The 22,266-nt window shown below is 36.6% G+C and overlaps 3 protein-coding genes across 3 annotated transcripts; 2 read left to right on the forward strand and 1 right to left on the reverse strand.

Annotated features, from left to right (window-relative positions):
- Positions 1 to 4,326: 4,326 nt before the first annotated feature.
- On the forward strand, positions 4,327 to 9,384 carry RPL (POX (plant homeobox) family protein). Its single transcript, XM_086247651.1, has 4 exons — positions 4,327 to 5,657; positions 7,667 to 8,037; positions 8,184 to 8,244; positions 8,366 to 9,384. The coding sequence occupies exons 1-4, from the start codon at positions 4,719 to 4,721 to the stop codon at positions 8,924 to 8,926; spliced, it is 1,932 nt and encodes a 643-aa protein (XP_086103777.1). The 5' UTR covers positions 4,327 to 4,718; the 3' UTR covers positions 8,927 to 9,384.
- A 2,214-nt stretch (positions 9,385 to 11,598) lies between these two features.
- LOC147281563 (uncharacterized) lies at positions 11,599 to 14,986 on the forward strand. Its single transcript, XM_086247034.1, has 7 exons — positions 11,599 to 12,170; positions 12,765 to 12,941; positions 13,058 to 13,204; positions 13,356 to 13,457; positions 13,539 to 13,609; positions 13,722 to 13,789; positions 14,217 to 14,986. Exons 1-7 carry the CDS (start codon positions 11,919 to 11,921, stop codon positions 14,456 to 14,458), a joined length of 1,059 nt encoding a protein of 352 aa, XP_086103160.1. The 5' UTR covers positions 11,599 to 11,918; the 3' UTR covers positions 14,459 to 14,986.
- A 3,861-nt stretch (positions 14,987 to 18,847) lies between these two features.
- LOC147281564 (MIZU-KUSSEI-like protein (Protein of unknown function, DUF617)) lies at positions 18,848 to 22,205 on the reverse strand. Its single transcript, XM_086249321.1, has 2 exons — positions 21,181 to 22,205; positions 18,848 to 19,225 (listed from the first exon to the last, which is right to left on the reverse strand). Exons 1-2 carry the CDS (start codon positions 21,915 to 21,917, stop codon positions 19,117 to 19,119), a joined length of 846 nt encoding a protein of 281 aa, XP_086105447.1. The 5' UTR covers positions 21,918 to 22,205; the 3' UTR covers positions 18,848 to 19,116.
- Between the last annotated feature and the right edge of the window lie 61 nt (positions 22,206 to 22,266).

Raw genomic sequence — 22,266 nt, forward strand, 5'->3', positions numbered from 1 at the left:
TAATTCTAGACCCTTATGGCCTTATATTTGACTGTATGTGAAATGTATGTTATAACTTATAAGCTCTCTAAAAAGAAATACAAATTAAGTTAAATGATTAGGCTGAGAATTTGTACTTTTACTCTCAGAAAATAAATGCTAAAAAGCCTAAAAATAAATAGCTAGGATGGTGAGAACATTATTATATTAGCTAGCTAAGCTAGCTAGGCATTATTTTAATTACGTATTTGGTGATATACTGATATCTAATCTAGCTAGCTAGCACTATACGTACGGAGTCTGTGATATGGGCTGTAACTCCGTTCGGTGGAGGGACTGAAAATTTGGGCGGTAGGCTCTCTCTCTCTCTCTGTAAATGTGTAAATGTGTAAATGTGCAAATGTGCAAATGTGCAATTCATGTCTGTCTGGCTTACTGCTTGTCTGTCCAACTCAAATTCTCGATCTCATGAAGCAAGCAAAAGATTTGGTTTTGAGAGTTTTCTATCCATCAGTTTTGTTTTGTGAATCGACAGAGAAGATCAACGTTAGCATGACGATGTCACCTGAACTGAACATACCCATCCACATCCTACCCACTATCTATGTATATAAACTCATACAGTAACAGTAGTAGGAGTAAGACACTAGCTAGACCACCCCAGCAGTTGCTTTCTATTCTCTTGTGTGTCAGACCAAGTCGATCTACCTGAACTTTTGTTTCCAAATAGAGATTATCTCCCCTCCTATACAGTATACACAACATTTGAGAAACGCATCAATATCCAATTCAATTGCTATTAATCTTCCCTATTTTACAATTCAACAAATGTGAGCTGCTTTCTTCTTTTTCTTCAATTTTTTTTAATTCTTATTTTATAGTTTAGTTTAATGATCAAAATTGTATATTTTTTATATCACTTATTAAAAATTATTTCTGTAAAAAATAACTAAAATAGAATAATATTTAATTATGTAAATATTATCAAATAAATAGATAATTTTTGTAATAATTAAATTTATGTCTGTTTATTTAATGATAATTACATGACTACATAATCTGATTCATTTTTTATACAAATATTTTTAAATAATAATCTAAAAGACGAATAATTTCATGACTGTTAAATAATAATAATAAGAGAAAAATAAAGTAAAAGGTAGAAATTGTAGTTAACATTTGTCATATAATCCCATTGGTCGAATATGTATATAAACTCATCCTATTAATGTTTATACTTTTACAGTATGATCAAAAGATAACAATTTAGATTGTTTGGTAATATAATGCAGAAGTTTGAACATTAATTTAAGAATGTAGAAGGGTATTTTTAAGTCTTATTATATAAGTATATTTTTTTATACTATATCTTACAAATATATACTTATCTTTTAATTATATTATTATTTATATTATAACACATGTAAATTAATTATACCATAATTTCTGTTATAATTATAAATAATAATTTTTTTCAAAGGTCTCTTCACATAAATGATTTATATTAATAACGTAAAGCACGTGTGATCCAATATGTTTGATTGCCTATTTTGATACTATATAAAAAAAAGATTAGAATATCAACCTCAATTAATAGACAACAAATACAGAAACGTGATGATCTCATATCTTGTCATTGCAAGTTTAGAATTTTCATAATTGCGTGCACATTTTCCCAAATATATTTACTGGGAATATATCCCTCGAGTATATTAGGTTGAGAGCCATTAAGGAAGATGTGTAACCTGTTGGGTTGTACCTGTAAAGTTAGATTTGCATACTGTTGCTGAAGCTGGGTGAGGTTTGGCCACATCGATCTGTGTGGATCAGCTAGGCCTATCCAATCCTCTTAATTTACACTACACATTTGTATTAATTATTTTTTTCCACCACATATACATTTATAGTTAAATAACTTAAATACAGGCTTACAATTGTGTACATGATTTATTCTTATAGAGCAAATATGATACTTCGCAATCCCCTATGTATATATCAATTTAAGGACACAAATGTTGGTTGGTCACTTTGGTCCGACAGATTCACAGGAGAATTGGTAGCCAGCATGCCCTGTCAAAATTGAAACTGAATATATAGGGCTATATATTGTCAGAACTTGTGTAATGAAATAATGAATGGCAGTATGGCACACAGACATATCTGCTTAGTTTGCAACAGTGTTTTTTCTTAAACTAAGCTCAATAGGAGATGTCGAACATCAAGACAACATTTTTCATAGAAAAAAATCGCAATAACACTTGTATTAGTGAAAAATAGAAAATCAAAACGATGCTTCCTCTTTTAGAAGTTACCATGTACATAAATTCTCATTAAAAAAACATATACATAAATATATATGAAATTATATTAAAAAATGTTTAAAAAAAAACCCTCTTGAGAGTGTTTTTGACAAAAATAAATCTAGCATACTTATTTTATATTATGAAATTCATTCACGTGGTTACTTTTTAAACTATTTGGTCCATTTTTAAATGAGTTGTATATGACTATATACGTATAACTGAACAACAATTATAAATTAAGAATGTTTGACTACTTTATATATGGTCTCTTAAATGACCCATTATATCCATATTATTATTGAAAATTAGTATGCATTAGTAGATAATTATCTTCCTTAAAATAGCAATTTTTAACCTACCCATAAAAATAATGAATTGCTTCTTCTATAAAAAGACGTAGCACAAACTTAATAAATAACTAATACCACGCATATTATTTCAATATTTTGAAATTAAATCTACTACTAGGTGAAAAAAGAGAGAAGAAAAAGACTATTCAGCCTAAATGTTTTATCAATGCATGCATCAATTATGGGACCTCTTTATTGTATATTTGTATATTGCCAATGGCTAATAGGCCCAATAAATGCTTAATTTAAAAAAAGGGAGTCAATGGGATCGGCATTCAAAACTATAAAGAACATTTCAATCTCGAATATGAGGAAGTTGGCTCCTGCCTTTTGGTTGTGGTAAATGGCACCTTTTGCCCAAATTAGTAATTTGCACCTCACATTACGTCGTGTAATCTATCTTAAGAGACATGCAAACCACAACACTTTAATCAATTACCTATCTCCTTTTGGCTTCTGCTTTATAATCTCTACTTACACTTTTTCTCTTTAAATCAAGAATGTAACTATTAAATAGTTTTTACCTTTTGATTGCCTACCGAAAAGTAGTGTTAAAAGAAGCGTGCTTTTGTTTGAAAATTAGTGTCCACATCAGCAATTAGTAAGAAAGAACTAGCTTAGAATAGTATATTAGGCAAATATGGGGATCATTCAGTAAATAACCCTATAGCAAAAACCTAATTTATTCGTTTTGGTTTAAAAGTTGAATAGTCAATAGCTCGTGTGTTCACCTTATATCAGCGATCTATCATTGCTCAGCTTGCATATTTTATATAAAACATTCCAACCGTTGTGATCAAGACACTTGTCATTTGCTAGACCACCAACATTCTTAAGGGATTTTCCAACACAATTAAAGTGGAAAAGCTTTTCTAACTCTTTGGTGTGAGTTGGGTCTGAAAAGGTGTATTCAACTTTTGCATTCAAACTCTCTTACATGCAACGTATCGCATACGAGTTATGTGATCAATTTTATCTTTATATAAAACTAATACTTTTTTACCGTTTTTGGTCGTAGAGATGCATGTTTTATCTTTTTGTATTATGCGATTCTATTGTGTGTACCTCAAAATAACATTTTCCAATACAACGTCACTTTAGTAATAGTGCCGTAGGAGAATAACAATGCAAGGTGCACCAGACACTTTATATGTACACAATAATACACCCAATATTTTTAATTTATTATTTATGAATATAAAATTTAAAAAATGAATAAAAGAAGAAAACCTCGAAAAGCGGGATGTAAGAGGCAATAAACGGAAGTAAGGAAAAGGGTGTTGTTTGGCGGATCAGTAGAGTGTGGAGAAGGGCAAATTCAGCCTTTCATTCATCACTCACTCACTCTCTCAACTCTGTTCCCGCGTTTTCACGTGCGTCATCACCACCCAATTACGGAATAAATATAAATATAAATATAGTTGTAATTTGTAAACCCTCCCCACTATAAATATTATAATTATTACATTCCCAAATAAACAATTCCCAGAACGAAAAATATATAAAAAAGGAAAATCAGAAAACGACAAGACCCAAAACCTGTCAGAAATATCTGTCACCACAGTTAGTTCAATTATTACCGGAAATAGCCGGTCATCGTCCGGTTTCTCGAAACCCTATGCTCACCACCCCCAGAGAGAGAGAGAGAGAGAGAGCGACTGTAACAAGATTTTGTTTTTGTGCAAAATCTCTCTGGACTCTCTGGACTCTCTGTGTGTGAGTGAGTGATATCGATAAGAGTTTGTGTGTTGTTTGTATTTGTGTGTGTATGAGGATGCGTGAAGTGAACAACTCCCCATACCCTACTCCCCAATCCTCAATCAATTCAATTCACGTATGCCTCTCTGTTTTTAAACTGAGCTAGAAGCTGCTCTCTCTCTCTCTCTCTCTCTCTCTGCCGTATGTGCTTGTAATATTATTGCTCAGAGTAGTAGAAGATCACCATCATCATGATGATAATAGTACTGTAGCCTTTCATTTCACCATCTCTTTCACTGTTCTTCCTCTCACCCAATTATCCTCTTTCTAATTACTCCACTTACCCCTACCTTACCCAACTTGTACTACTCTCTTTCTCTCTTTTTCTATGGCGGAGGGTTTTGAGCCATACCATGTCCCACAACAGAGCAGAAGAGATAAGCTCCGAGTGGTCGCTCAAACCCATGACCCGACTTGTATAGAACCAGGAGCACCACCTCACCACCATCATCATCTTCACGGTTTGATCCCTCTCTACGACCCCACCTCACTCATCTCCTCCTCCGATTTGCTAACCTGCGCAAACCCAGCTGTGAAAGAAGAGGGACATGGTCAAGGTCAAGTCAATTTAATGATGGGTTTTGTCAATGGAGGAGGTGTTGTGAATAATAACAACGCCTCTTCTAATTCCACTTCTTCTTCTTCGTCCACTTTTCATCGCAACCCGTACTTGGATCCGCAACCCGCTTTCCCCATAAACCCCGCCTCCATTCACGACATCAACAGCGGTAACTTTTTTCTTTACCCCCAACACAATCTCCACAACCTCAGAGATTTCGACAACCACCAAGCCGTTGGCTATGGCGGTGCTCATCATGATCATAATGAAGTCGTAGTCTTCAAGCCCGAACCGCTATCTCTATCCCTCTCTTCTCAACCCACCCACCACCACAACAACCACCAGCAACTTCCTCTAGAGCTCAATCTTCAAAGATACGGGTCATCCATTTACAATTCGGGCGTCAATGTTGCTTCCGCCTCCAATGATATCATCAATGGGCCCACCAGCTCCGGTCCTCTCGGGCCTTTCACCGGCTACGCTTCGATTTTGAAGGGATCGAGGTTCTTGAAACCCGCGCAGCAGTTGCTCCAAGAGTTCTGCGATGTGGGTACTAGTCGTGAAATTTACACTGCTAAAGCTGTGGTAGCAACCGATTCGTGTTTCATGGATCCTCCTATTGAGAGCTTCAGCGCCACCGTCATCGACAACGATCCACTCGCCGAGACTCGGGGAAAGAAGTCCAGACTAATTTCCATGCTCAACGAGGTATGAATATGAAGCTACTGTAGTTTCTTTTAATTTTCATTTGCATTTCATTTGCGATGAGTGTAATAGTACCATTCTTGGATCATATTATTATTCTTTTGATGAACTCTTGTTGTTGTTGTGTTTGAGGTGATTTTTTGTCTAGATCTTCCTTGGAGATGTGACTTTTATGAAATACACACCAGACTTTTGTTACTGTAGAAACCTATATATGTTTTGGTCATGTATTTGTTGATTTGATAGTTCAATGTTTTTGGTTAAACTAATTAACATGCGGTACTTTTTTGCAGTGTTGCATGAATAAGTATTATATTAATTAACTTTGGTGTTTTTAGCTAGCTTGCTCTCTTTGGCTTCATTCTTGGTGCGTTGTGTAATTAGATTCTTGTATTAATAAAGGATACATAGATATATAGCCTTGGTGATTGCAAAATCAGTCTTTTTGGAAAAAGTGATGGGAGGGAATATATGCACTGAGATTGTTGATTGTAAAGCATCTGACAACCATTTATAGAATGAGTTCCTAATACATGACAATGGCACCAAGTTCCGGCCCTAATGTGTGTGCATAAAGTAGTGGAGGGAATCCGTTTGAATGGATTTATACTCTTAAAAAGTTTTGGGAAGCATATAAATTGATAATTTACAAGCTAGAATCAAAGATGGATTGGTCTCAGCCTCTCAGTTGATCAATTTCCTGTTAACTTTCGGAATTTATTGGATATGAAATGTAATCATTCCTCCATGTGCATATTTGGTGTAACTTTCTCTTCATCATCATGTTGCTGTTAATATCTCATGACGCAGACCTCAGCCTGCTGTTGTGGTGCATTATACATGTACTGGTTAGCAAGGATAGAGAGGCAGCCTCATGCTATGCCAGCTTATCCGCAAGTTTAAGATCACTTGCTAACACATGTATATATATATATATATATATATGGTGTATGGTTCAAATTAAGCTTTTGCTATATTGTTAATTAATGCTATATTATTCCATTAATCTATTTTGAGTTTTTCCTTTATTAGAGAAGTAGTCCTTTTTAAGTTACTTTGGAAATCTAAACATACCGTATTCTAAAGCCATGCCAAATCAATATTGGAAATCTCTTGTTCTTTTGTTGGAAAAATTATTCTGTATAAACGCTATATGGACACGTGGTATAACTAGTCTATTTGTTATAATATGAGTGGATGTTATTAATACTATACCCTACTAATATAAACATATCATCCAGTAATACCCTTACACGTTAGATTGGTTATATCACGTGGCGGTATATCGGTTATACTCTATAATTTTTTCTTTTGTTAATCAGTTAACTTTTGAGGCCAGCTAATTAATTGAAAAAAATCATTGTGAATTCATTGTAATTACATGGCTAGTAAGATGCTTCTTGAATAACACTAATCAAAGTTACTAGTTAGACCCACATACGGCTGGTAAAAGTGCGGATTGGAAATTGACATAAATTGATTGAAGCATCTCACCTTTTTTACCATGTATACTGTTTTGTAGGCTGTGATGAAGCATTAAACATATGATAATTTCAACAGGAGATATGTTAAACTGGCTTATCTAAAATTTTAGTGTGTAAATATTCCTATTTTCTGCATCTAGGAGATCATCCTTCACTTATATATATATATATATACATATATATGCGGGTGGCAGTGAAGTTGGAAGAGTTTGTTGTACTCTTTGGGTGGTAGGCTGATAGCTTAATTTTAAACTTCAGGATGGATTTGTTATCCATTGCTCAAGGCATGGATTTGGATTTGCATCCTTGGGGTGGTACTAGCAACATTAAATTTGTTGTTTAATAATTGTACTTATTTCTAGTCCAACATCTTAAAGAAATATATGTCCTTGAGTTGAAAGTGCACAATTTGACTTCCAACTTTAGCAAGCACCAATTGTATATGTTGTCTTTTTATTGGTAAAATCCAAATATATTGCAAAGGCTATTTGTGAGTTCTATTTATTTACATGTTTTGTTGTCTTCTAGGTGTACAGGAGGTACAAGCAATACTATCAACAGATGCAGGCAGTAGTGACCTCGTTTGAGTATGTTGCTGGGCTTGGAAATGCAGCTCCCTATGCAAACTTGGCTATAAAGGCCATGACCAGACATTTTAAGCGTTTGAAGAATGCAATCACAGACCAGCTTCAGTTCAGAAATAGGGATGGAACTAATTCAAGCCATGGAAAAGATGAAACTTCAATGCTTTGTAACACTAGTAGAGGCCCGTATAGCCAAAGATCGTTTCATAATGCTGAGTTTGTTGATCACCAACCGGTTTGGCGTCCTCAGAGGGGTCTTCCTGAGCGTGCTGTTACTGTTCTTAGGGCATGGCTATTCGAACACTTCCTGCATCCGTAAGTAAATGAATTAGTCTGCACAACATGTGATGAGAATCTATTATAGGTTGTTAATTAGCTTGTTATGCGTTGCTACAACTCAATCCTCATGTATTTATGGTATGATTATATTTGCCTTTTTCAGTCGCTGTTTTATTTTGCAGTTATCCTACTGATACTGATAAATTAATGCTGGCTAAACAAACTGGTCTATCGCGGAGCCAGGTGTGCCATACTATCAACCCTAGCATACTATTAGCTTTTAAAAGATATCAAATTAATGTTCATTTGAATTGATTCCAGTGTTGAAGCAATTTTGATGATGATGATTTTGTTTATGAATCAGGTTTCAAATTGGTTTATTAATGCAAGAGTAAGGCTCTGGAAACCAATGGTGGAAGAAATACACATGCTAGAAACGCGGCAAGCTCAAAAGGCTTCACAGAGGGTTGATCGAAATGGTGATAGGTCAAGTGATCAAGATCTTTTACCTTCTGCAGCAAACTCACTTGCATCTGATCAGAACGCTTCCACATCCACCCACAGGACTCAAGACACCGTGCCTAAGCACACGAGAAACGAACTTCCCGATCGCATCACTATGGGGAGTACTGAACAATTGAACCTATCTTACAATAACTTGCCAAGTCATATGCATGTGGGTCATCATGTTGGTATGAGCATGGCAGGGGGGAGTAGTAGCGGCGTTTCTCTAACATTGGGGCTTCACCAAAACAACGGTACCATTGGTTTGTCGGAGCCCTATCCTATTAATGCAGCTCAGCGCTTTGGCCTTGGCCTGGAGGGAAGTGGCGAGGGGTATGGAATGAGTGGTTTTGATGCCCAAAATCGGCATTTTGGAAGGGATGTGATGGGAGGGCAACTTTTGCATGATTTTGTTGGATGAACATGTAATTAGATCATATCGATGCAATTAGATGTTCATGATTTATATAGCCAGATTAATCCAAGTTGAATCAAGAGTGGTTGAATGCATGGATAGTACCCTATTCATGTGGTGTTGAGGTATGTTTATCATCCATCACACCCCATTGTATATTTATATATATCTCCAAAATATTCCCGCAGCTTCGTACCTAAACGATTGGTGTTAAATTCTTGTGTAAATTTTATTGTATGATCAAGAAAAAGAAAATGATACCTTGTCGAAGACCAATCAAATTAACCAGGATTAGACATGGCATTTTGAGGATGTACTTCTGGCGAGAATGACTGCCCTAATTTTGTTAGGGTTGTTGCCACGCATCATGTTATGACTCCCGTTGATTTTCTATGTATTCTGTTAAAACTCAATTTATGCATGTTTGGGAGCTACAAGTTCATTCATGGTGAACATTAATTTCCTTTTCTGAATTCTTGCTCCAACCCTCACCTTTTTGTAATTGAGACTCTGTGTATTCCACATCGGAAATGTTAGGTATTTCGTACGTTATAATATGTAATATTTGAAGCTGACCTCTATATAAAAAAAGTATGCAATCTTTGTACCGAAAAAAAAAAGTTTGCAATCTTCCTACCTTGTGTCATATTCTCGTTGAAAGAGTTTCTTATCTTAAAAACAAAATACATGATTAATTGGAAAAATCAACAAGTTAAGAGCGTGAATTAATGGTGATTAACCCTAAATTAGGAGTTATCCACAAAATTGTAACCAAGTTGTAGTTGGAACATCGCTACGAATAGATGTGTTGAGCAACCAAAGTTGATTGCCGCTAAGAAGCTCGACAGTTGTAGGCTGCAAACTCCTGCGTGACAACGATTGTAGTCAATCTTCTGAGTAAACAAGTTCTTCTTTTTCCTGTTTCTCCAAGTTTGGTAAAGAAGGTATTTAATTGGTGCACATTGGAAAGTGGAAACTGGACTACTGGAGTACTAGTAGTGGTCCTCATCATACGTATTCCATGATTTACATCTCTCATATTTTACGTACTGGGTAGTTGTACTGGTCCATGCAACTATTAATTCTGTGAACCATAAATGCATGCACAATAATTCCAGGCTCCCCAAGGAAGGAGAGAAAGTGCACCTGCAGAGAGGTCCGAGAAGAGGACCAGGAAACCCAGCAACTCATTGGAGGTTTTTTTGGTTAGATAAGAACTCATCATTGGAGGTTAAGCATGGGTTGCCAGTCTGGGCTGCTCTCACAGTCACAGTCACATTTATATATATATTTTTTGTCTAAATATTTCTAGGTCGGCAACTGAACAATCAAATTCGGAATTAACATCTTGGCATATAATGATTATTTTCCGTCAACAATAATAATGTTCATGTTAAGAATTTGCTGTATATTAATAGTAGTTTAATACCCAGGTGAAATAGTCGACTACGTGGTCCAAATTAATATCTACAGCAATGGGAGTATTTAAGGATGATCATATAATCAAGTCTGACTGACGACCAGGTCAAACTTATTTTGACCCACGAGTGTGACACACTATGAAATTGGGCCCGACTCCACCTCCTAAGTGTGTTGTGATCCATTATTGTATGGATCAAGTTAGGCTCCGATTCGCTTAACAAAGTTTAGTGGTCGAGTTGGCTTTGGGTTTGTCCTACAAACCGCCCAGCCCACTACATTTTTTTTGCAAGTTCCACAAACTTTTCTTCCTTATTCACTTCAATCCGCCCCGTTAATTTTTTTTTTTTCAAATTTCTATCAAGTATTTGCACTTGACAGATATATGACTCACCTAGGAATTTTAAAAAATTGACCTTTTTGCCTTTCAAAAGTTAATCATGTACTTGTCATATGTAAATATTTGACGGCAATTTTAAAAAAATTAACAGAGCAAACTAAAGTGACAAGTAAAGTTTGTGAATTTAAGAATCTAAAATAAAATTTTCAGACTCTGAGTGAAATTTAGAGTAAAGCTTGTAGACTGTTGTGAATATTAACTCTTATAAATAAATAAAATTTGACAAGTCTTTGAAAAAAAAAAGGTTTGGTGGTCCCTAACTGGGCAGAATAAACATGAATGAAACCTGATTAACGTGTACATATGTGCAAACCCTTTTGACGTGGTGGAAGGTTTTCTTTGTTTGAACTTTGAGCTAAGCTTTCAATGTTTCATGTAACAAGAGTACCAAGTGTACAAGGTGTATAATATATAAGTTTTTCTGGTTTTACTAGGACAACTGGACAAGCAAATGTTACAAAGTATGTACAGCGTATTTGTACGGAATTGGTAGTCAGCTTTCAGAAGACTCAGGTGGCACAATTTCATTATTTCATAACTTACAATTCTCAACAATAATTCTCAATTGCAACACGTTATTCTAAATTCCTTGCTGCACTTTCAAGTCTTTTCTACCAAACAAATTTCTAATGCAATTTCACGTACTCTTCTTGTCACTTGTGGGTGGTCTAAAATAACGACTAGACTCTTTGACACAACCTAAATATTCAACACATTAATCGGGAAAATGTGGTATATTAGAGTTTAATCCCAAACTGAAAATTCAGGGAAGAATAACTTGACTTGAATATTTGATAAAACCTCAAAATTTAAAGTAAAATGAATATCACTTGGAAAGTGGTCTCATCGTCGAAAGTACGCAGAAAAATGTTCCACATGTGAAGCGTGTCCACACTTGGGAAAACAAACTGTAAACCACAAATAACCCCTTCCTTCACATTAGGGTTTTCACTTCTCTCTCTGAAAACTCAAAAGGGTGTCTCTGTGACTCTCTTTTCATCTTTTGCACAAGGTTTTCTACCTTCTTGTTCACAGTCTCCCCCCAATTCCAGGTTCAGGTTTTCTATAAGATTCTTCCTGTACCCTCTAAACCCATGTGAGATCAACCAAGCCCAAGCTCACCCAAATTCACAGACAGGGAAAAGATTGAAACTTTCACAGAGAGAGAGAGAGAGGGTTATGAATATGGAAGCTCGAGTTGGGGGGGTAGTAGAAGGAGGGCAGAGAGGTTTGAATTCAGCTCACGGAAGCGGCGTGGATGGGGGTGCCGCCAGGAAATTCTTGCAGCAGCAACAGAGCCACCCCAAGAAGTCGCCTCTGAATACACAATCGCAGATAGGCACGGTGCACCAGCTCTTAGCCGGTGGTATTGCTGGTGCTTTTAGCAAAACCTGTACGGCACCTCTTGCTCGCCTCACCATCCTCTTTCAGGTTCTCACTTGGTATTTAATCTTTTTTTTTTTTTTTTGGTCCGAATTTAGTTGGGTATCGTTTTGTGATCTGGGTTTTGTTGGGTTTGTTTTTTCAAGCATTATTAGAATTGGGTGAGTGGGATTTTTGGTTATTGGCTTGGGGTTGCTGAAAGAGTGTTCAAGTTTTTGGTCTGGCTCTGTTTAGTTTTAATGGATTATGATTTATGAATATAGATGAATTTCATGTGCGAGTAGAAGTTGTGTGGGAGTCTGGGGTTACCACTGTCTTTGTTAAAAAATGATCGAGAGTGGAACAATCGTATATATAATTTGGATTGCTCATTGGGTTTGTGTTTACCAAGGATGTTCTTCTTGGGAAGCTCATTTCATTTGTATAGGTGCTGAATCTGTTTATGTTGCTTTTAAACTCACGAATTTCAGTGAGGGTGATGATTGTATAGGTATTTAGCTGTCATGAATTGCGCTTAATGCTGGCAATCATCTCCTTACCATTGTGTCCCAGTGTGGGATTTCATTTCACATTTTTTTTAATGGTTCAAAATGTTCCTTTTAAAGGTAGTTAGTTGACTGTTCCATCATTTACTTCTGTTAGGTGCAAGGAATGCACTCTGATGTTGCAGCATTGAGTAAGGCTAGCATATGGTGTGAGGCTTCACGTATTGTCAACGAAGAAGGGTTTAGAGCATTTTGGAGAGGCAATCTGGTTACTATTGCTCATCGCCTTCCATATTCTTCTGTCAGCTTCTATGCTTATGAACGCTACAAGAAGGTCAGTGAATTAATGCTTTGGCTTAATCTAAGCTGTTAAAGTATGATGATATCTTAGCCTTGCAGCTTGCCTCGATTTCACTGACCACTTTTTTTTATATTTTTTTTTTATTGCAGTTGTTGCATTCAGTTGTTGACGAAAATCTTAGGGGTACGGCAAGTGCAGACATGTGTGTGCACTTTCTTGGTGGTGGGATGGCGGGAATAACAGCTGCCTCAGCGACATATCCACTGGATCTTGTGAGAACACGTCTTGCTGCTCAGGTAACATTGGCATATTTTTCTGTGGGTTAACAACTATGGCATATTCTCAATTTTAGTGTTGTTGTCAATAAGTTTAGGTCTTTGGTATGGTTTGCAACTGTCCATTCCTTATATTTGTTTTCAGTCTGATATTTAGATTTTAATTTTGTAGAGAAATGCTCTATACTACAGAGGTATCTGGCATGCATTTCATACAATTTGCAGAGAAGAAGGTTTTTCGGGATTGTATAAAGGACTTGGAGCAACATTGTTGGTATGCTTTATTGTGAATCTGTGCATTCTTTATTTCTTCATTTTGTTAAAGCTAATTGCCATGTGTTTTCTTGTGGCACAGGGTGTTGGACCCAGTATAGCAATAAGTTTCTCAGTTTATGAGGCGTTGAGGTCTTTTTGGCAGTCTCAAAGGTGAAGACTGCATAATTGGGTTAAATTGGGGCTGAATTTTTGGGAGTCATGTCTATTGTTCGTTGGTGCATTTAAGTTGTAATATTGTAGTTTTCATTTCTTTTGACATCAGGCCCGATGATTCTACCATCATGGTCAGTCTTGCTTGCGGCAGTCTTTCAGGCATTGCCTCATCAACAGGCAAGTGATCTGTGACATACGGTGTGAGTTTGAACTTTATATTCTTAAAAACATGAGTTTCCTGAGTTTTTCTGAAACAAATTTTCTATTATAGTGTTTCATCTATTTATGGTGCAGCTTAAATCTGTAGTCGTAGTTGCAGCTGATGTCACTATGGTTTAAATGCTTTCTATGTATGTGATGCATAATGAAGGATTTAGTTCTCATTAGGACAAATATTTTGCAAATAAACAAAAAATTATAATGCTGTTGTTGTTTATGAGCAATAGTCCTTGCGCGATGCTTTTTTATATTCTATAATTTTCACATGCAGATAGATGGCAAATTATGTTAGGTCTTTCAAAATATATTTTAAGGGTCTAGCAATAAGAAATTCTGATTTAAATTTATTCTGCATGATTATTGTTTGCTCTCTTTGCTATTTCAGCAACATTCCCTCTGGATCTTGTGAGGCGAAGGATGCAATTGGAGGGGGCAGGTGGTCGAGCACGTGTCTATAATACTGGCTTGCTTGGGACTTTTAGGCACATAATCCGGACTGAAGGCCTGCGGGGCTTGTACAGAGGGATTCTGCCTGAATATTACAAGGTTGTTCCCAGTGTAGGCATTGTCTTCATGACTTATGAGACACTGAAGATGCTTCTGTCGGGAATCCAAACAAGTGACTAGTTGTCTCTGTCAGCCATGCCCTGGAATTTCGTGAACTCAATTGGGATTCCAACATATTAAGGTAGGGAAAAGGATAAATTTGGTTAAAGACACAGCATAGATAGAAGAATAGTTTATAGTTCTGTGATAGTTGAGAACTTTTATGGTGGTAAATTTTGTGGTTGCTGCCACGAGACCATATTATTCTTGTATAGGTAGTTAGATGCATGAGTCACATCATGTTCCCATTTTGATATGATTAGGTAGTAACCTTTAAGTATTCGTTGATGATTAGACTATCATAACAATTTTGTTGTTGCAGCTCCTTTGTTATTTTCTAGTTTTTTGTTTTATTTATTTTTCTTTTCTTGAGTTGCATCTTACCGAAGTTTACAGAGAAATGTTATGTTGATGAGGAATGGCATGTTAATGTTATTATGAACTGTTGATTGGTATCACATTGATACTATTTTGGAAAAATCTATGTAGAAGACAATGGGAACTTTATATATTTATACCTGAAGAGGCAAGACCTTGTGGTTGATTTGCTATTAATGTTCAAATTCTCCAAAGTTATAAGAAGCATAAACCTGAAAAAGTTTGCATCCATTTTGATACTTCTTTCCCCATGTTTCTTTTGTTTTGTTCTCTTTAACCACATGCATCTTGCACCAATGTAAAAAATCCATTAAAACATATTACGTGCAAGCTTGTGAGAACCAAGGATGGATGTAAAGCTGGGATGTGGATGCCCCCCCGGGAAGATTTCTTTTCAGAAACTCCTTACTAGAATACATCGTTTATTGAAACTTTACCCTCCAAATGTTTGTTCATTTTCTATTATAGCTCCACTTAATAGTTATGTTAATGGTGAGATAATATTTATTTTTAACAAAATGATGAAGGTGAATTGGCAAAACAGTTAAAATTAAAAAGAATAAACCAAATTGTATCCCATAAGCTAGTCTTTTCATTTTTGTAAGATAATTTTTTAAGATACTATTTGTTCCTACACTTTTTTCGGTTTAGTCTTTTACATAGTATTTATACATTAGACTCTAATAACAAAAATTAAAAATTAAAAAAGATAAACTCTGTCGAATTAATTGATGCTTCATAAGTTATGAAGCAAAAATTGGAAAAAATGTAGGAAAAAGTGGGAAAAAATGTTGGAAAAATTGGGAGAAAATGTTGGGACAATAGCATTTTTACTTTCACAGATTGGTTGAGCATGGTGGTAACTGGTAACAGAGGGCGGAAAAATAGGTTTGGATTAAGATATTCTGAAAGAAAAGGACAAAGGACAATTATTGTCTCCTACATCACAAATCAAAGTCGGTATATCACTGTAAGAGACAAGGATAAACCTTAAAAAATTTGAAGAACAAAGGGTTCACACTATTTTCATACTAGATTTTGATTTTTGAGGATATATTCTTCAATTATATTAAGTTCTTCTTTATTCGTGTCATGAGAATTGCTCTTATATAATTATTGAACACTTGCATTTTTTGTCGTTTTGTATAAAAGAACTTGTAAAATCATGATTTAGGTAGCTAAACAACTTAAAAATGGCCCCACTTTGAATACCATGTGCAAAGAAGGCATGAAGGGGGTGGGTCTCTCTGGCATTACTCATCATGCTTATAAGGATTCTCACCATTTTTTTGGACTGTCTATGGTTCTGCAATTATATTGGAATATAATCTATTGCACAATTCAGTGAAAATAAAAGTGTTGGATATCATTTTCGATCATGGTCCTAACTAGAATAGGAGGCTATGGTGATGATGGGAATATGTAGTATTGTCTAAAAGTTTTGCATATATGCAATTAATATAGAACTCCATACATCAGCAAGAGTTTCAGAGAATTGTTTGTTTACCCCAAAAAAAAAAAAAAAAGAGTTTCAGAGAAGCTCTCCTACCATAAGTTACTTGGCGGTCCTTGTGGAAATTAAAGTAACCAAATATGGCATCTATTCTCGTGTGGGAAGAGAGTTGCAGATTTAGGTAAACAAAATCTCAGGAGGGACCATGCACTGCTGCTTTTTAGCCCTACATCTCCAAAAAAATGACTCAATCCTTGCCATTGTTTTGGCTTGATTGTTAATGCATGGTCCATCCATTTTCCACTCGAGAGCAATTTGCATGCTGCCAATCAATGATTGCATGCATATGTCACACTAACCATCTTCAATCTTGCTCTAGGGAAATCCTACACAGAAGTTGAAATTGGTTGCACATTATATAATATGAATGATTATCTTAATATCATGCTTTGCATTTGCATTTTCTTAATAAGGTTTGCACTAGCTAGCTTCTAGGCCGATTAAAATTTTTGTTAGTGAAATTGGACAGTGAAAATATGCTATATCTGCTAGGCCAAGGTTTAAAAAGATAAGTAGCAGTAGATGTCTTTCTCACAAGTCCCTGCAACCGAACAAGCCCTCTCTGAGATGGGGATAATAAGGCACCTTTCAATAGCCAAGGGAAAAAAATATGCTACTGATGCCTAAAAGCTGACTGAGACAATGAAATCTGCTACAACATGCAATGTGGCACCTGCTTTCCTTTTCAGTTGATCATCAGCTATGAAAGAGAGAGCTAAGCTAGAGAATGAATACTTATGATGAGCAGGTGTATACAAAAAGTTTTACTCAATTAGAACATTAGGCTTGAACAATACTGAACACTTCACACTTTTCATGGGCTATGTACTGGTTATGTGATTTAACCCCAGTAATTAATAACAATCCTAAAACAATTTGTTGAGAATCTTTTATAATAGCCTGAGAAGATATATAAAAAGCAGCTAGTCAAGGCAGAAACATCAATTCTTTGAAAGTTAATGTCCCTACACATGATTGGTCATAGAAGAACAGAATCGATCAATTGTCGATCATTTCTTTATACTAATGCACCCCGGTTGCATATTTTAACCAATACTTAAAGAATCATATATGTTCACTTTAAGAACCATTATAAATACCCAATGCCATCATTCAGGTTGGTCTCACACCTCCTTGCTACCATCCTTCATCTATGACATTATATTCATATCTCCTGTGTCTCCTATATTCTTCATTAACCCTTTCTTCATAGAGTTGATATATTGGGTTAGGATCGGGTAATCTGCATCCTGAGGTTTAGATCAGCACATATTGTTGTTGTATCTGATCCCCGGGATGCAGATTACCTCGTCCTCACTGCAATGCCAGACTTGTTAAACTCATGAAGCTAAACTACTTGATGGTTTTGATTCTTTAATGTTCTTTGTGTGTCTGTGCATTTTCAGGTCATATCCCTTACTTTCTAAATGACTGGACAGGAGCTCCAAAGCATCTTTGATTTCCCAGATGAGGTGCTGGCTTACTGCAGAGGAGGGATTGCTGTACACTGCTCAACTTTACTGTTATCAGATAGTGAATTTTTGTGGATTCACAGGTAATTAGACCAACATTAATTCTCTAATAAGCATAAGAATATGCATGCTCCTATGTGCATTCTCCTTATGATTGTAAGAGAATTACTCATCAGACCAAACTTGTTATAGCTATTTATTTGCAAACAACATCAGTAAATTCTTAAAATTTTTGTTGCAGCATCCTAGAAGACTATAGTTCACAACATACTCTCGCCACACGGAAGACATCAGATATAGATTATGTTGGCAGGCTGCTTTGAATTTCTATCAGAGGCATTGAGCAAGCTAGCTATGGTGGACTACCATAAATTCATCTGGTTTTCTAAGGCCATCCAAAAGTATGGAACTTTCTCTTGGTTGCTCATGGATTGCAGATTCAATTAAAGTCAGACAAAGATCGAGAGGCTAGCTTTACAAGCAATACTCAACATATGCTCTTTTCAGGAACGGGGAAGAATCTAATGGCATCTCTTTTATCGATGTTGTTTCTGTATATAGATACCTGACACCTGCTTTTCCATTGCTGATATAATGAACAATGTGATTTTATTGGTGAAATCTCACTGTCAAGGGCATACTTGACATTTATGATTTATGATATCAAACATGCTTGGACTGGTCATATATATCTACTGCATCTAGATGAAAAGGAATCGATGAGAACAATTTTGCAAATTGGATTTTTGTTTAAGGAAAAGACAGTACATGATGTTCAAGCCAAGGTAGCAGGATGAAATAATATTCTTGATTCTTCTCTTTAAAGGGAATACTCAAACATGTGGTACAATCTTTTGAATTTTACTTTGGAGTTTATTTCAGCTTAGCTGGACGTTCTGGCTGTTCCAGTGTCTTGTTGCAGTTTGTTAGTGGTGTCATACTATGTTGTTTTCTAGTTATATAAATTTCTGATCCATAAATAATAATAATAAAAATAATGGTAAGGCATGAACCATGCCAGCTGTAAGAGAACAATAATAACCGGGGTATGAAATTGACCCTTGTTGGGGTGGATTTATGTAAAGCACCCTAATTTGATAGAATTTAATTCCCTTCTAAGTTTGAACATGCCTAGCATTTTCCAAGTTAGAACTTCTCTTGGCAGTAAATTGAGGTTCTGTTTGAGATGTAATTAACTATAACATTCAGAAAAGGATCTTATGAATCACTTTTGTTGGGTTTTTGCAGCACTACTCCAATAGCCTCTTCTCTGTTTTCAGTAGAGTCTATGCCATCCTTGAATATGAGAAACTCCATCATCTCCACATGGAAGAAAATGAAACTTCCACAGAAATGTGTGATGCAAGATCCAAAGTCTTTGCCCACCACACAGTGCCAGGCAGGGCCATATGCTTCATCAAAGTTCTGTTTAGGAGAATATATAAAGTTTTATAAGCCAAGAGATTACATATACCCTTCTGCAAAGCATAAGGAAAACCATGCAAGAATCAAAAAATTAGTGATGTGGCAGATAAGATAAGATAGTTCCCTTAGCAGAGTAGACATTTTTTATTCAATCAATAAAGTGTGTTACACATGAAGGTGTGAAAAGGCCTTTTACTGGGGTGTATCCCATGGCTGGTTGCTTGAATTAATGATTATAAAGTGAAAGTTTACAACAATGAATGCCCTGTTGCAGTTTCATGTGAGCCAATCCCACTTTTAACAAATGACAGAAAGTAGAAGAGGAATATATACTTTTTCACTCTTAGCTAGGTGAGATTCATCTGAAGCAGACCAAATAGTCCGTATCACCTCCCCCATACAAACCCAGGAAAACAAAATAAAATAGCAGACCAAACCTTTTAAATTAATTTAATTGGATTGTTTCTTGAACTAAAAGATTAAGCTTTTCTCCTAAGATAAAGGACTAAAGGAGGTTATACTGCTTTAAACAGGCTATTTTAAGCCCAAAGTGGTAGCTGAGATCTGCTATTTTGGAGATGTTTTCCCAAATTATCATATTAAATTAGTTTCCTAGTTCCTTTGGGAATAATTGCCATTATGCCTTGCTTAGCGTTTGGATCATTCTTCCCTGCATTGCTTTGAAAAGAAGCCAGTTTTCTAATCTTGAAGCTCTGTCGTTTTGTGACAATTTTTAAAAATTAAATGACCAGACAAAAGATATGATGACAATCACAAACCACTTTTCTAATCCTTCCTTTTCTACTGTTAATGAGGAGTATCCATACATATAAAAACACCAAGGGAAGAATATTTAATTTGAATGGTATACAAATAATTGAACCTGCTTTATATAGTGAGCAATGGATCGACAGTCAGAAACTTCATGTACATCAAGAGCCTTGTAAGCCAACTCCATCGCACGGCTCTGCATGGCCTCTGGCATATCTGTTTCACGCACCACAGCTTTTCCTTCCAACATCTTAATGAGAAATGGGAATTGAAGGAAGAATATGACTTCAGCAGAAGCTTCTAATTCACACACATATAATATATATGGTGCAAAACAATAAGGAAACTATTTAGAAATAAGGATAATTTAGGTGGTGGAGGTTTAATGTTGTATTGTGATATTGTTTTTGAGTCTCAAAAGGCCCAGGCTGTCTTATAAAATGAAAGTTTGTATGCATTAGGAAGTGTTAAAATCAGAACAGTTGTAGCCAAAATATCTGTGTTGGTAATAACACTAGTGGTAGAGGTATGCCTTTTTATTACTTGGTTCACTGTTTATAAAACAACAAAATCTAAACAATTAAAAGCCCTGAAATTCCAAAAACACAAGGCCAGGAAGACTCAAAATCTTAGCATTAATAGGGGATTGTAATATTTCTGAAGCCACATCATTCATACACACCCAGGGTAAGGGTCTGCAATCTGCATAATTGCTAAATAAACACATTGTTTTTAAAAATAAAAAAAAAAAAAATCATCATCAGCAGGAATTAATATTTCTAAATTATAGAAAACAAAGAAAAGGTGCACAATTCAGAAGTGTACTCAAATTTCATGAATCATGAAAATATTCCATTAATGTTTTCACCTCTGAGATGCTACACAATGTACAGTTGACGTGTCAATCTACAGAGTAAGATAATTACCAACCAAGCTAATGAGCAATTGAGCACTATCTCCCCTACAGAAAAATTGAAAAGAAATTCTCTTACAAGAGAATTCAAAATGAATCCAAGTAAGGATTATCCAAAATCTCCCAATTAAGCTAAAGAAAACACCTAGTTTTCAATTTCCAATATTGCCCCTGACCCATTACCCACAAGAGAAGTAGAGAAAATTCCTAATTTTCTGTTGCATAAATAAATAAAGATATGATCTTGATCGATCACATTGAGTTCCTGGACCTGAGCAAGAAGACACTGAGTTCCTGACCGGGGCACTCGTCCGGGTTAATCAGATGAAACGACTCCGAGTCAGCGCTGCCCACCACGTGCTCGTAATTAGCCCTCATGTACATCACCTCCTCCCAGTCCGTCGACCCGAACCCGGATGGCATCACGCCCGCCCCGACTGTCGTCGACTGCATTGTCTTCAGCATCAGCCTGACCTTCTCGCTCGCCTTCCTCCTCGCCGCGAACCCGAGTTTCTTGCCATTGCAGTGCAGGGCCCAGACCGGGACGGACCGGAGCGGACACGTGGCGAGCTCGGCGGCGCCGCACTCGAGGGTGATACGGACGAGGCCGAATCGCATCTCGCGGACGAGCTGGTGGGTCGGGATGGAGAGTTCGAGGAGGAGGGTGGGTCTGGCGGACAGGCGGTCGTGTTGGATGCAGAACCACACGTGGCCACGGCGGGGGCCGAAGATGGTGCCGATCACCATTGATTTCGAGGGGCGGGGTTGGACGGTTGCGATTGCGGCGGCGGATGAGCGGTTTTCGGCGGTGGGTGAGGTGGAGGATTGAGAATCTTGGTCTTCTTGGTTTTGGGTTTGGTCGGCGGTGGCGGTAGCGTCTTTGTCGAGGTCGTCGCGTAAGGAGGTGCTTAAGCGTTTCTTGGTGGTGGTTGGGGGGGTGGTGGTGGTGGCGGTGGTGGGGGAGAAGCAGGGGAGGAGGTATCGACGGAGGGCGTCGATCTTGGTCATGATGGACGGTTGAGATTGTTTGATTAATTGGTTGGGTCGGTTTCTTGGGAGTTGGGTTTAGGGTTTCAAAGGCTGAGTCTTCTTGAGAGGAAGGAAGGGGCTTATACTTTTTCTGTGGGGGGCTCTGAGAGGTTGGGAACTCTGGTTTTTCCGTACGGTCTCTCTGCAGATATATACAGAGGCGACGCGGGAAAGTAATAATATAGCCGTTGCTATTTAATTTTGCTTCTTTTGGGCAGTGAAGCCTTGCAAGAAGATGACACGTGTCGCAGTTTACCTCAGCTAATTAAGCTAGTCATACAGTCATACTCCTCTATTTTTATCAACTTTTTTAATTGATTCTTTATCT

This window comes from Dryas octopetala, chromosome 6 (genome assembly GCF_963921425.1).
Source record: "Dryas octopetala chromosome 6, drDryOcto1.1, whole genome shotgun sequence".
Classification (NCBI taxonomy): Eukaryota; Viridiplantae; Streptophyta; class Magnoliopsida; order Rosales; family Rosaceae; genus Dryas; species Dryas octopetala.

Excerpts from the sequence above, each read along its gene's own strand:
- RPL (XM_086247651.1), top strand. The coding sequence starts at position 4,719 with ATGGCGGAGGGTTTTGAGCCATACCATGTCCCACAACAGAGCAGAAGA. Across the intron at positions 5,658-7,666 it reads TAATTTCCATGCTCAACGAG|GTGTACAGGAGGTACAAGCA; the intron begins GTATGAATATGA and ends GTTGTCTTCTAG. Across the intron at positions 8,038-8,183 it reads TTCGAACACTTCCTGCATCC|TTATCCTACTGATACTGATA; the intron begins GTAAGTAAATGA and ends TTTATTTTGCAG.
- LOC147281563 (XM_086247034.1), top strand. The coding sequence starts at position 11,919 with ATGAATATGGAAGCTCGAGTTGGGGGGGTAGTAGAAGGAGGGCAGAGA. Across the intron at positions 12,171-12,764 it reads GCCTCACCATCCTCTTTCAG|GTGCAAGGAATGCACTCTGA; the intron begins GTTCTCACTTGG and ends TACTTCTGTTAG. Across the intron at positions 13,205-13,355 it reads GAACACGTCTTGCTGCTCAG|AGAAATGCTCTATACTACAG; the intron begins GTAACATTGGCA and ends TTAATTTTGTAG.
- LOC147281564 (XM_086249321.1), bottom strand. The coding sequence starts at position 21,917 with ATGACCAAGATCGACGCCCTCCGTCGATACCTCCTCCCCTGCTTCTCC. Across the intron at positions 19,226-21,180 it reads CTCAGTGTCTTCTTGCTCAG|AACTTTGATGAAGCATATGG; the intron begins GTCCAGGAACTC and ends TCTCCTAAACAG.